The 13,240-nt window shown below is 34.7% G+C and overlaps 1 protein-coding gene across 11 annotated transcripts in view; it reads right to left on the bottom strand.

The window, feature by feature from the left end:
- The window catches only part of RAP1GDS1 (Rap1 GTPase-GDP dissociation stimulator 1), a 164,110-nt gene that overhangs the window by 60,793 nt on the left and 90,077 nt on the right, over nucleotides 1-13,240 (bottom strand). For 8 of the 11 annotated variants that reach the window (XM_029234782.1, XM_029234783.1, XM_029234779.1 and 5 more), the window contains one exon: nucleotides 2,348-2,494. The exons of the other annotated variants lie outside the window; for them this stretch is intronic. In XM_029234782.1, coding sequence (XP_029090615.1) covers nucleotides 2,348-2,494 — 147 coding nt within the window. The remainder of the gene's footprint in view (nucleotides 1-2,347; nucleotides 2,495-13,240) is intronic. 11 annotated transcript variants of the gene reach the window in all.

The following is a 13,240-nucleotide window of genomic DNA, read 5'->3' as shown; positions in this document are numbered from 1 at the left end:
TACAGGTGGACAGGATCAATACCAAATGATCTTAAGTTAACCAAGAAGACCTAACATTAAGTTGGAAAGTCTTTCAACACATATTTTAAAGAAAAGAGTAAATAAATAATTGATACAACAACAAAGATGCTTAATAATTATGCAAAACAAAAAAGGATATAATTTAAGTTAAAGAGCATTATGGAGCAAAAGAACCACTTCACAAACTATGGTCCCCACGACAGACAAAAGTAAAAGGAAGCAGAGGAAAGAAGATCGTCACAAGTCTGGCATTTGTTCCTTTAAAATACTAAAGATAAGTTTACTTCTATTTTATCTAATAACTTTTGAAAGCTGCATTCAAATTTCAGCTTTTAGAATAATGGAACAAAAACACCACTGCTCGAGTAATGTTCTGAGAAAAGTTAATATAGCTTTCTAAAGTATCTAAGCTATTTCTTGGGAATACTTGCACACCAGGGGAAAAAAAAAACACCTACCCTTACAAAAGAAATATACACACATTGAGACCATGCACTCTGCGTATTGTTAACATTACCTTCTCAGTACACCTCTCTACACAGTGTGACACCCTATTATAGAGACTCAATCACAATCTCCTTTGGATTAGAATTAGTGATGTTTTTCAAGACCATTTTGCCATTTGATAAGCTTTTGTACAGATTTTTGAAGAAATTCCTCAAAGGATAAACAACTAGTTTAGATGCATAACAAGCCTAATTCTTTTATATCAAAAGCTGCCATAATAACTTCACAACTAGTTTCTTTCACTTGTCTTTCTAAACCATTCTCCCACTTAGCTTTGTTCCACTTTCTCAGGTGTCCAAGCCTAAATGAAGCCGAAGAAAAAGCAAGTGACATGAACAACTGGCCAATGATTTCTTAATGCAATTCAGATACCTGTGTATTATGGTCAAATTTCAACTATTTAGGAACTTTACCCAGATAGATGAATTCTCCTGTTCATATTTAGGACATTTTCTCTTCAAAAATGATTCCACCAGAGGGTAAGAAAAATAGAGGTAACTGACCCTATAAAGACTACATTTGTTTCTAGCTCAAGTTTAACAGGCAAGCCATTTGATGAATAAGAACTATTTTTTATTATTATAATGGATAACTTTAATTCATAAGTTTAAAACTGGTGTTTCTTGGAAAGGATGTGACCTGAGGACACATTCTGTTTAGCTTGTACAGTGCTAGAGAAGCAAATGTAATCCACCATTTAAAAAACAGATGTCACATGAAAAGTTAAATTTCTAGCTTCCTCTTCGCACCAGATGAAAAGATTTGGCAGTACGTGGCCAAACTGCCACACAGAAACAACTGGCTAGAGGAGAGTAGTAGCTCTCCCCTTTCAATGGGACAGGGCTCAGTCCCCACCATTTGCTGCTGTCACTAACACCAAGGTCAAATGTCAGTAGCCATTTGTCATCGATGTTCACCTTTTTTTTTTTTTTTTTTTAATTACTGAGAATATTTCTTTGGACTCATGAAGAAATAAAAAATATACCTAAAGGGCCATGTGTTTCTAGGACACATGAAAGAATACTATTACATTTTCAATATACAAGTAAAATTGGTCTCTGCCAGAGACTACAACTTAAAATGCCATGATGAAATAAGCCACAGAAAGACCTTATTTGTATTAATTCTAGGAACCTACTAGAATTTGAGTGTTTTACCATGCAGTAATTCATAGGACAGATGAATTTTTTGTGACATTTAAAAGTACAATGAAGCCTTTGTTTCACTATTCTTATGCTCACTTAATTAACAACCATATAGGCTATCTGAAAATTGACATGTTATTTGTTGCTGGGTTCTAAGAATGTTTTACAGTGAAAAGAAACTTCTGTTTACAAATATTTATTAAATTTCTAAAATCAAATATCTGAACTTTATTTTTCTAAGGCCAGATTTCATTAAAAGATTTTTTTATTGTTATAAGTAAACCCAGTATCTAGAGAAAATAATTCTATTTATATAGACAGTGTTTATGTTTTAAAGCTGCTCCTGGTATTAATATAAAGTAATAAACATGAAGGTATTTTAACATTGTATATTTTTTAAATGTTCATAGCAAAAAATATTAAACCACACCATTATGTTGTTTCTTGTTTTTGGTATTGATTAACATGGACAACCCTTCAACAATTTGTCCCATTTAGTAAATCTGACCATTTTTTATTTTTAAACATTGTTATTTAATGTTGACTAATTACTAATTTTATATGCTACTTATCAATGCTTTGTTTATAATTTTTCTAAATAGTTTTAGTTTATACTACAGTAATGATTTTTAATTTTTCCCCCACAGATAAAGCAAGTTTTCAATTTTGTTTACCATTCTCATTGCTATAGTTCATCAGCATGCCACAAAAGACAGTCAAGAGCTTCTCATTGGCGGGATCTGTTTTACTGCACAGTGACCTTAAATGGTCAATTACAATCTGTGCACCACCTGCTTGGTCAACTGCACTTCTGCCCTCATCTGTAAAACAAAGAGTCAAATTAAAAAGAAAAGAAAAAAGAAATGTACCTTACAATTTCAAATATAAAACATAACAGTTATTCCTTATTTAGTGAGTAAGTAGAAAATAAACCTAAGTAGGGCATTAAATATGACTTTTTGGAAAACAAAACAAATAAACATGGAAATGGGGGTGGGATGGGGAAAAGAGACAATCACTTTTTAGGAGAAAAATGATTATTCTCATTGGTATCATATAGGAACCTAAAGAACTTCTGTGGGTCCTAAGATTTTATGACTATGACATGTGAAATATTCTGCCTCCTCTTTCACAGAAGACAACTCTGTGTAAGAGAAAAAAATAGGAACTAATATTCCATTGGAATATTTTTTTTCTCAGCTTGGAAACCACTAAATGTATCTTTCCATCAGTGGTTTCAGTCAGTTATTACCAAAGATAACCATCTGCAACACAGTATAATTTTAGATTACAATATGTAATTCCTAAAGATTAGTACTAGGGTCTTTTACTGGCGTTTTCAATAGCACATAAGCATGTTCCCTTTTTCAATTCTTAGTAGTTTGTGTTTCATTTTTCCTTATTCTCTCCATTCAAGAGCACACCAATACACTTCAACATTACAACCAGTGGTCAAATGGTCAGACATACCTTCTACTTATGTGTACACCTACATTACATAGAACAGATGTCATTTAATTGTTGGAACATATAAACTGCTTTAAAATACTTTCTAACCCTTGAACATAGAATTGGAAAGAGATGAAAGAAAGACTATGTCTTTCTAAATCTGACTTCCTTATATAAAATATGACAGACTCGGGCTTCCCTGGTGGCGCAGTGGTTGAGAGTCCGCCTGCCGATGCAGGGGACATGGGTTCGTGCCCCGGTCCGGGAAGATCCCACATGCCGCAGAGCGGCTGGGCCCGTGAGCCATGGCCGCTGAGCCTGTGCGTCCGGAGCCTGTGCTCCGCAATGGGAGAGGCCACAACAGTGAGAGGCCCGCACACCGCAAAAAAAAAAAAAAAAAAAAAAAAGACAGACTCTAGAACAGTGCTATCCAATAAAAATATGAGAGCCACAAATGTGAGATACCTACATAATTTAAATTTACTAGTAGCCACATTAAAAACATAAAAAGTAAAAAATTAGTTTTAGTAATATATTTTACTCAATCCAATATATCTAAAATACTGATCACTGCAATACACAATCAATATACAAATTATTAATGAAATATTTTACATCTCTGCTTTGTAATAAATCTTTGAAATCCAAGTGTATTTTATATTTTACACTTACAGTTCCATGTCAATTCAGACTAGCCACATTTCAATTGCTCAAGAGTCAAAATGCCTAGTGGCTGCTATACTGGATCTTGCAGCTATAGAAGCACAAAAGGATCAGTAAAAGAAATGGTTCACAAAGGACTTAGAGCTATGAAATTAGTGAGTAAATGAAAGATTTTCATTTTCCTAATAAAAGAACTGAAACTAAGGTCATATCTTTATAACTGTTGCTGAACCATATTATAAAATGAGGCAATACATATCACTTCCTGTGGTAGAAATACACACACACAACCTATGTAGCTGGGCCTCATAAATACTAGCTTCATAATTTTGCAAAATTTTAAGGAAATCCATACTAAAATGAAACAAAACAGTTTTGTTCACTTAAGTTTTGTGTCACGTCCACTTGGCTTTATTCTATGATTATACAGATGCAGAAAAGGACCCTATGCTAATTAGCTAATAAGATCACAGAAAATTCTTAAGTGCCAATGTAGCTAGTCACATGAGCCAGCCAAGTACATTGGTCCTATCTCATTTAGAAATCTAATTTCTAAAGTTTTCTTTTCCAATAACATAAATGTAAATTATCTAAATTGTTGGGCAATTTGTAGGAGGATCATGTCAGAAAAAACTAAATATTAGGATGACAAATCTAAAGGTTCAGACCTTCAATACTATGCATATACAATATATATCCCATCTCTAAACTGCAAAGCTCAAATAGTTTTTGATTCTAACTGTTGAGTAAATATGGGCTTTCAAAATATAAATTGTGTATGCTTAGAAAGCTAAGCTGGCTTCCTATCAACACTCAGGTATTCAATATTCAAAACATTAAATAATTCAATAAATTTTCATACAAATTTATTCAACAAATTTGGTCATCATATTTAATAATACAATAAATAAGAACGAAGCTACAATTAAAAGGCAAATTACCTACTTGTGTTTCAGAACCACAGTATTTCGCTTCCCTTCCTTTGCTTCCTTCTTCGTTCCCTTCCTCCCTCCCTGCCCTGTTTGGACTACGATATAGCTATGTGTTATCAAGGGCTGGCTGAAGAGCATAAGCTCAATTTCTACATTAGAAATTATTGATACATTATTACCAAATTTGAGAAGAAAAGCAAAGCACATATAATAGAAGATATCTGACTCAAGGAGAATTTTTATTAAAATATTTTAAAGAATCTGAAGATGCAAAGAAATAATAATGCTTTTTTTTTACTGGAGTATAGTTGCTTTACAGTGTTGTGTTCATTTATACAGTACAGCAAAGTGAATCAGCTATATGTATACATGTATCCCCTCTTTTTTGGATTTCCTTCTCATTTAGGTCACCACAGAGCACTGAGTAGAGTTCCCTGTGCCATAATGCTGTGTTCCTTTATTCTACCAAAACCAGTAAGTTTTTAAAAGCATCTTAAAAATTATTTAAAATACATATTAGAACATCTGTCATTACACAAGTCCATATAAACTGTGTTTCCGCAGTAAAGGTAACCCTATAGCTTTATGTTATGATATTAAAATGAGTATTATTATTGTTCACTTAAAAATAATTTCCAAAAGGTTCCTTATCCTAAACGTTCATATCCCCGAATGTAGGCTCACTTTTAACTCTTCTGATAATAAGTGACTTCTAATTTGTGAAGCACCCTGAGCTGTCACTTCTAGAAATATAATTTACATTTTTACTTTCCATAATTATGAGGTATCCAACCACTGGGGAAAGTGCAGCCCACCAATTCTTTAAGCCCTGCTACGTTCTTTAATGATGACCTGTCACACAAAGTAGTTTCCAGCACAAATATGATCTTTCTTCACACTAGGTAAGAGCAGGGCTTTAAATCTAATGAGATACTGCACTTTAAATCTAACAGGTGGTATTACTCTTCAGTAGTCAAAAAGATATTCAGTAGCCAAAAAAGGAAGCAATAAAATTTGTATGTCATGTTTAGTATGCCTCACAAATGAGAAAAAAATGAGAACAAGTTGGTATTCCATTACCAAGTACAAGTTATACGCTAAGGCTGAGGAAAGGACCTAAAAACAACCTCTGAATACAACTACCTGATGGGTTATAGTATATCCTACGTTAGATTTGCTTGTATCTTTCCCCAAATGCTTAGTACACAGCAGGCACTCAATATTTATGGAATGGATGGGGCCTTAGGGTAGATTTTGGTAAAGTATGATTCACCTTGGGGATGAGAGAGAGGGACGGAGAGGGAGAGGTGAGAATGAAAATCATTTACTTCTTTTTTAATGTTAAACCACCACAATATGGTTTGGCTTTGATTTTTTTGAACTTTATTGGAATGAACTCATGTTATATTCATTCTTTTTGTGCCTTCTTACACTCAACAGTATGTTTATGAAATTCATCCACTCTGCTATATGCTTCTTTGCTGTACAATATTCATTGTATGAACACATAGTAATTATTTGTCTATTCTTTTGCTGATTATTACCTGGGTTGTTTTTAGGTTTGGGCTATTATTTATAATACCCAGGTGGTATTGTTGGTTCACAGAATCTGCACATCTTCCACTTTTTTAGATAATGACCAACAGGCTTCCAAAGCCAGTGTACATTCCCTCCAGCAGTGTGTGAGTTCCTGCTGCTTCACTCCTTCACTACCACTGGCATTCTATTTGATTTTTTTTTTTGGCGGTACACGGTCCTCTCACTGCCGCGGCCTCTCCCGCCGCGGAGCACAGGCTCCGGACGCGCAGGCCCAGCGGCCACGGCTCACGGGCCCAGCCGCTCCGCGGCACGCGGGACCCTCCCAGACCGGGGCACGAACATGCGTCCCCTGCATCGGCAGGCGGACTCTCAACCACTACGCCACTAGGGAAGCCCTCTATTTGATTTTTAAATCTGATGGGTGAGGTTGAACCTATTGCAGAATATACAGGAGCAGGTCTTTGCTGACAGTTTCCTTTTCTGTACATTGAATAAGACAGTTAATTTAGTTCAAGAGTATGTAGCATGTACACGGGGAAACAAACAGTTCACGTTGAGGGAGGGAGAAAAAGAGAGAGATAAATGGATGCATACATGCTAGAATTTGAAAGAAAAAAATGGAAAGAGAGCCAAGTAGCTACTAGAAGCTGACTATCAAGACTGTGTAATAATATGACTGGATAAGCACAATTCTGGAACTTTTTTATACTCTTGCTTATAGAAAAGCCTTACAATAATATCAGCAAATACACTGTTGTTGTTGTTTTTTTTTTATCATTTCAATAATCACCAGTTTTCTGAAAGGAGAATTTAGAAGGCTTAAATCTTTGAAAAGACTAAGGAGGAAGACTGGGGAAGCAGCACGGTGTTGGATGTCAAAGTGGCCCATAATTTGCAATAGCAAATTTTATCTAAAATTAATTTTTAAAAATATTTTTATAATCTAAAAGTCTATGTTTTCCATGCTACCTTCCACTTTTGTGGTTTAAACATCACTTTTTCATATTTCTTCTCAGAAATTCTCAGTATCATAATTTTAAAAGAATTATGCCTACATACATATTTGATATGTTTTCCTCCCACCCTCTACTTATTTGTGTAATAACAAGATCTTCATTCCTTATGCATCCATCTGCTCAAACTACTTATTTCCCCCCAGAAGTAATAATCCTCTGTGACATCAGGAGTGGTTGCTGTGGTGACTATGATGCACCACCTCAGAAAATTATGACTACACGAGAGAAATAAACTACAGGAGCTGATCATACTAATAAGCTTTCATCTACATTTTGTCAAAAATTAATATTGAAAAACACGAGAAAAGTATGTGTTGTGGAGATACTACTGAATAAATTATCTTTTGTGTTTTCAAAGAAGTTTTAGCAATTAAAGAGTTCACTTTTAACATGTTACACTGTCGTGGATTTGTGCACTGCCTCACCCACTCTGTTTTCTATAAAAGCATCCTGCACAAATGCTCTGTGTTAATTAACAATGCTGGCTGCGCACCGGCTGCACACACACATTATAGTAAGTGCTAGAGGTTTAGCATAATTAAAGATGATATGGAGCATAAAGCTAACAAAGGCTCTTTAGGGTTACTGATGGCCAAAATAAAAGCCAAGGCTCTGAACACAGAGATAAAAATGACTTTTCTTGTACATGTACTTTAGAGATAATACTACTATAAGTGAATTAAGAAGATAAATTATAAACCATATTTCGTTTTTCTTATATTTCAACTCAGACTTTGCTTAAAGAAATTGTGATGATTGAATATCAGCCTTCTAAACTAAAACTTGGGAAATCTGAATTCCAATTCAACGTTCCCTCATTAAACACTAAAAAAGGTATATTGCAATACTTTTACCATTTAGTTCAGCAAGACAGTAGCACTATCTTGGTGTCAACTGTGAATCTTTTTTAAAGATTCATTTCTGACAAGTTCTTGGGTATCTTTACCCCCAAAATCTTTTTAGGGTATCCATGAACTTAACAAATATTAAGACCAATCTACATTAAACAATAGCTGTCCAAAATGCAGGCTAAATAGAGAGAAGATGATGGGCAAAATCTATTTCACATATAATTGGTTAAGAGATTAAAGAGGCATAGTACAATAACACAATTTTCATATCTGTATCAAAACTCATGGAGAGTCACACATCCATTCATTGAGATCCGCGTTGAGAGTGAGAAATTTCCATATCTCTGAGAAAATGTGCTTTAACTAACAATAGAATCACAGCAAAGAATGAACAAATTACACAATCTTTTCTTTAACGCTGTAAAACTTATATGCCTTATAAACAAGGACAAACCCTTAAACTATGCTGCACATCTTTTCACACATCCCTGTCACATTACCCATGATGAGCCATCCAAATAGTCACAACTTTGACAAGTCCCTCCCTTTCCCAACTTCTGCATTCTTAATAGAAACCATGCATCCTACTTTCACAGACAGAAAAGAGAAGACATCAGATACAATCTTTCCCACATTTTCACCCTCTCCACTTATTAGACCTAGGATGATATGCAACTTTTCCCAATCACTTTCAGTATCTCACACTGTAATTAAAGTTCAGTTATAGCTATTGAAGGGTAAAGAAGATTTATTTTCAACAGGAAGTAATACTTCCCTTTTTAAGTAAATAAAGTTATAGACATGTCATAAACTGAGGACCTGAAGGGAAAGAACATTTAATGATGAAGTCCTTGGACTAGTCCTGGTTGTTGGAGTACAAATTAGAATTTTTTTGTTACCTAAAATTTGGAATGTTAAAATTAAGAATTTCAATAAGGCAAAGTAGAAGTTTTTAATATTTAAAAAAACTGAGGTAATCATTCACTGAGTGATTATCACTGAGGTAATGACTTATAAAATAACTATAATAAGGTCTTTAAATTTGGAGTTTTGTTAAGATTGACCATAAGAAAGCCTCGTAACCTCTGTTGATGTCAGTTTCCTAATCTGGAAAAGGGGGGAAAGCAAGAGTAGAAGATGGTCAGACTTCTTTTTAGCTTTGACATTCTCTTATTCATTTCAATTTCTACTTCTGTTTCTGCTGTGTCCATGTGTGCACACAGGAAATACTTAACATGTGCTGTGTAAGGTTTTTTAATGTGTTAAATGTTGCTATTTTAGCTTTCCAATCATTAATCATTATAATTCATGTACTTATTTAAATTTTTCCCAAGTAAATATTACTAGACACTATAAAGACCATGGCAAATAAATCAGAAATTCTTTTTACAAGCTAAGCTAGAAAGCTGAGCTCTGAAAAATTATACTGTCTAGAAAGAATAATAATAATTTTTGATGTGCTTTTTCTTAGTGAACAAAACAGTGATTCAGAATAGGTGCTTAAAGTCAAAACAATTATAACTTAAGACCTTACTAGTGTTGGCTTGGAAAAAGTGATAACATTATAAAGATGCCACTTATTTTAATAACATTTATTTTCATAAGATAACATTTATTTTAATCACATTTCTCACGTCTTTCCTTCAGACTCTATCTACTACTATGCCACTTTTAAACCTCTAAGAACAAATATTTTGTTATAACAGAATTTGAAAATGTATAATATATACTAAACAAGGATCTTAATACAACAGGCAATGTAAATTAGACTCATATTAAATGCAGGGACACAAATACTATTCTGAGACTTTTTAGTCAATACTAAACTATAACTGAGATTAGAATCCTAGATTTTAAACTTCAAAGAGCCCATTAAGAGCCCTTTCATTTTCAGTGAATGCCAGCTACATGTGTTACAAAACTCAGATGTCTTAGATAACTAAGTGAAAAATATTACTGGAAATCCCCAAACTATCACATTACTCAGTTAAGAAAATGATTGAATTTCTAAAGTTTTCCAGAATTCTGTATGAATAATGATCCAAATAAGGAGTAAATAGGATAAAGTTTGTAAATATTTCCATTAAAATGGGATTTAAAAAGTGTTAGTCGCTATCTTTAAATTTACCTGAACTGAAAAGGAATCAAATATCAAATTTCTTCTTATAAACTTCAAACACAAATTTATGACACACAGATTTACTCATGAGCATATGCTTAGCCTGCCATTTAGGTTCAGTAGTTTAATATCTTTATCTGAGATAACACTACTAATAAAGGAGTCTGCTTTTGAGACACTGACATTATTCCTGCTTATTATGGGTTGAACTGTACCTCCCAGAAATATATGTTCAAGTCCTAACTCCCAGTACCTCAGACTTTATTTGGAAACAGGGTCATTGAAGAGAGTTTAGTTAAGATGAGGTCATACTGTAGTAGGGTGGGTCTCCAATCCAATATGACTGGTATTCTTATAAGAAGAAGAGAGAGACGCAGAGAGGAGAATGCCATGTGAAGACATGAAAACACAAATGGAGAAGACAGCCATGTGAAGACAACAGCAGAGGCTGGAGTTTGCTGCCACAAGCCAAGGAACTCCAGATGCCACCAGAAGCTAGGAAGAAGCAAAAAAAAAAAAGCCCTCCTTGCCTACAGGTTTAAAGGGAGCATGGTCCTGCTTGACACCTTAATTTTGAAGTTACAGCCTCCACAACCATAAAATAATAAATTTGTGTTGTTTTAAGCCACCAGTTAGTGGAACTTCATTACAGCATCCCCAGGAAACTAATACACTTCTCTACATAAACAATGTGAAATATTCAAGCTTCATATTAAAAAAAGAATATTTGACATTAAGTAAGCCTATACTATATATTCAGGTTTTATAAATCTCACAGAAACTACAGTTTTCAGATTACTAACAATAATATTTCTCAAGTATAATTAATACAAGACTTTATTTAATCAATAATACAGGATATTATATTATTTAATCAATTAATATAGGGCTTGAATTATTTACTTACCTATTTAATTACATAATCACATGTAGCAACTGTGATATGGGTACAACCAATGGAAAATTACAGCTTCTTTCCTCACTACTTAATCTACTTTGAATTTCTTTCTACTTAGAACCAAAATGTTTAGAAATGGGCTTTGCTTCATAGATAAATAGTAACAGTGATGGATGTTCAGCATGGTGCTTATCAATAATAGCCTACTGTTGGGAGAAGAACAAGAGTACGGAGAGAATCTCTCTGTGGAACAGGCAGGCATGAATGGCTAAAGTCTGAAGAGAGAGCAGGAACACTAAAAAAAGTCCTCTAGTACACCTACTGTAAGCACAAGGTAGGAAGAGCCAACTACTAAAGTTCTGAAGACTACTGCACTGAAGTAAAGTTAGCAACAGCAAAACATGAACCCAGCTCAACTTCTGACTAGATTGGCTGGTCCTCCACCCCATACTAACTGCCTGAAATAAAAGGAAGTGTGCTACTTCCAGAGATGAAATATTGTTAATTTCAGTCTCTAGTGTTCTTCTACACACAATGTCCATCATTCAATACAAAATTAAGAGATACATTTTAAAAAGGAAGGAACAAATAATTCACTGTCAAGAGATAAATCGATCATCAGAATGAGACTTCATAGGTGACCAAGATGTTAGAACTATCAAAAAGGGACTTTAAAATAATCATGACTCATATATTAAAGAATTTAGTAGAAAAAGTGAATATCCATGAACACATGTGGAATTTTGTAGAGAAACAGAAATTATAAGAGTTAAATGCAGATGTTAGAATGAAAAACATTATCAAAGATAAAGAATTATTTCAAAAGGGTGAGCAGTAGACTCAACAAAATGAAGGAAAGACTCAGTGAACTTGTAGATCAACAGAAATAAAAATTAAAACACAAAGAGACAAAAAAGAGTGGGGGAAATCCCAAAGCACATACAAGCTGAAAGAAAATAGCAAAGGGTCTAACTTGAGTATAACTGGAATCTCAGAAGGAGAAAAGATTGAGAACATGGTAGAAGAAACATTTAAACAGTTAACAGCTGAAAAATTTCCAAAAATAATGAAAGACATCACGCCACAAATCTGTGAACTTTAGGGACCCTCTCCCTCCCCAGCAAAGAAAAGAAAACAAAAATACACACCAAATAGTCAAGCTGCTGAAAAATCAAAGAAAAAGAGAATCTTCGAAGGCAGCTAGAGGGAAAAAATAGAAATATTTATATTTGGAATAGCAAAAGTAAGAATACAGCAGACTTCTTATCCAAAACTATGCAAGCTAAAAAACAATGGAATAACATCTTTGAAGTATTGAAAGAAAAAAAAACCTGTTAACAAAACAGATTTTCAGGCAGAAGGTGTAAAATACTACACAAAAATTTGAATGTATCCAAAGAAACAATGAACGATAAATATGACAAAAATCAAAGTAAATATAAAAATTTTTTCTCCTGTTTTTAAAAATACCCGTCAAGAGAGATTGGTTCAATATGGCGGACTAGAAGGATGTGCGCGCACTCCCTCTTGCGAGAGCACTGGAATCACAACTAACTGCTGAACAATCATCGATAGGAAGACACTGGAACTCACCAAAAAAGATACCCACACCCAAAGACAAAGGAGAAGCTGCAACGACACAGTAGGAGGGGCTCAATCACAATAAAATCAAATCCCATAACCACTGGGTGAGTGACACACAAACTGGAGAACCATTATACAACAGAGGTCCACCCACAGCAGTGAAAGCTCTGAGCCCCACATAAGGCTTACCAACCAGGGGGTCTGGGAATGGGAGGAGAAATCCCCAGAGAATCAGACTTTGAAGGCTAGCAGGATTTGATTGCAGGACTTCAACAGGACTGGGGGAAACAGAGACTCTACTCTTGGGGGGCACACACAAAGTAGTGTGCACATCAGGGCCCAGGGGTAAGAGGCAGTGACCCCACAGGAGACTGACCCTGTTAGTACCTGTTAGTGTTGGAGGATCTCCTGCAGATGTGAAGGGTGGCTGTGGCTCATTGCGGGGACAAGGACACTGGCAGCAGAAGTTCTGGGAAGTACTCCTTGGTGTCAACCCTCCAGGGGTCTGCCATTACC

Source organism: Monodon monoceros, unplaced genomic scaffold (genome assembly GCF_005190385.1).
Source record: "Monodon monoceros isolate NGI ecotype Baffin Bay Population unplaced genomic scaffold, NGI_Narwhal_1 Super_Scaffold_20, whole genome shotgun sequence".
NCBI lineage: Eukaryota > Metazoa > Chordata > Mammalia > Artiodactyla > Monodontidae > Monodon > Monodon monoceros.
This window is presented reverse-complemented; position numbering and strand designations above follow the sequence as displayed.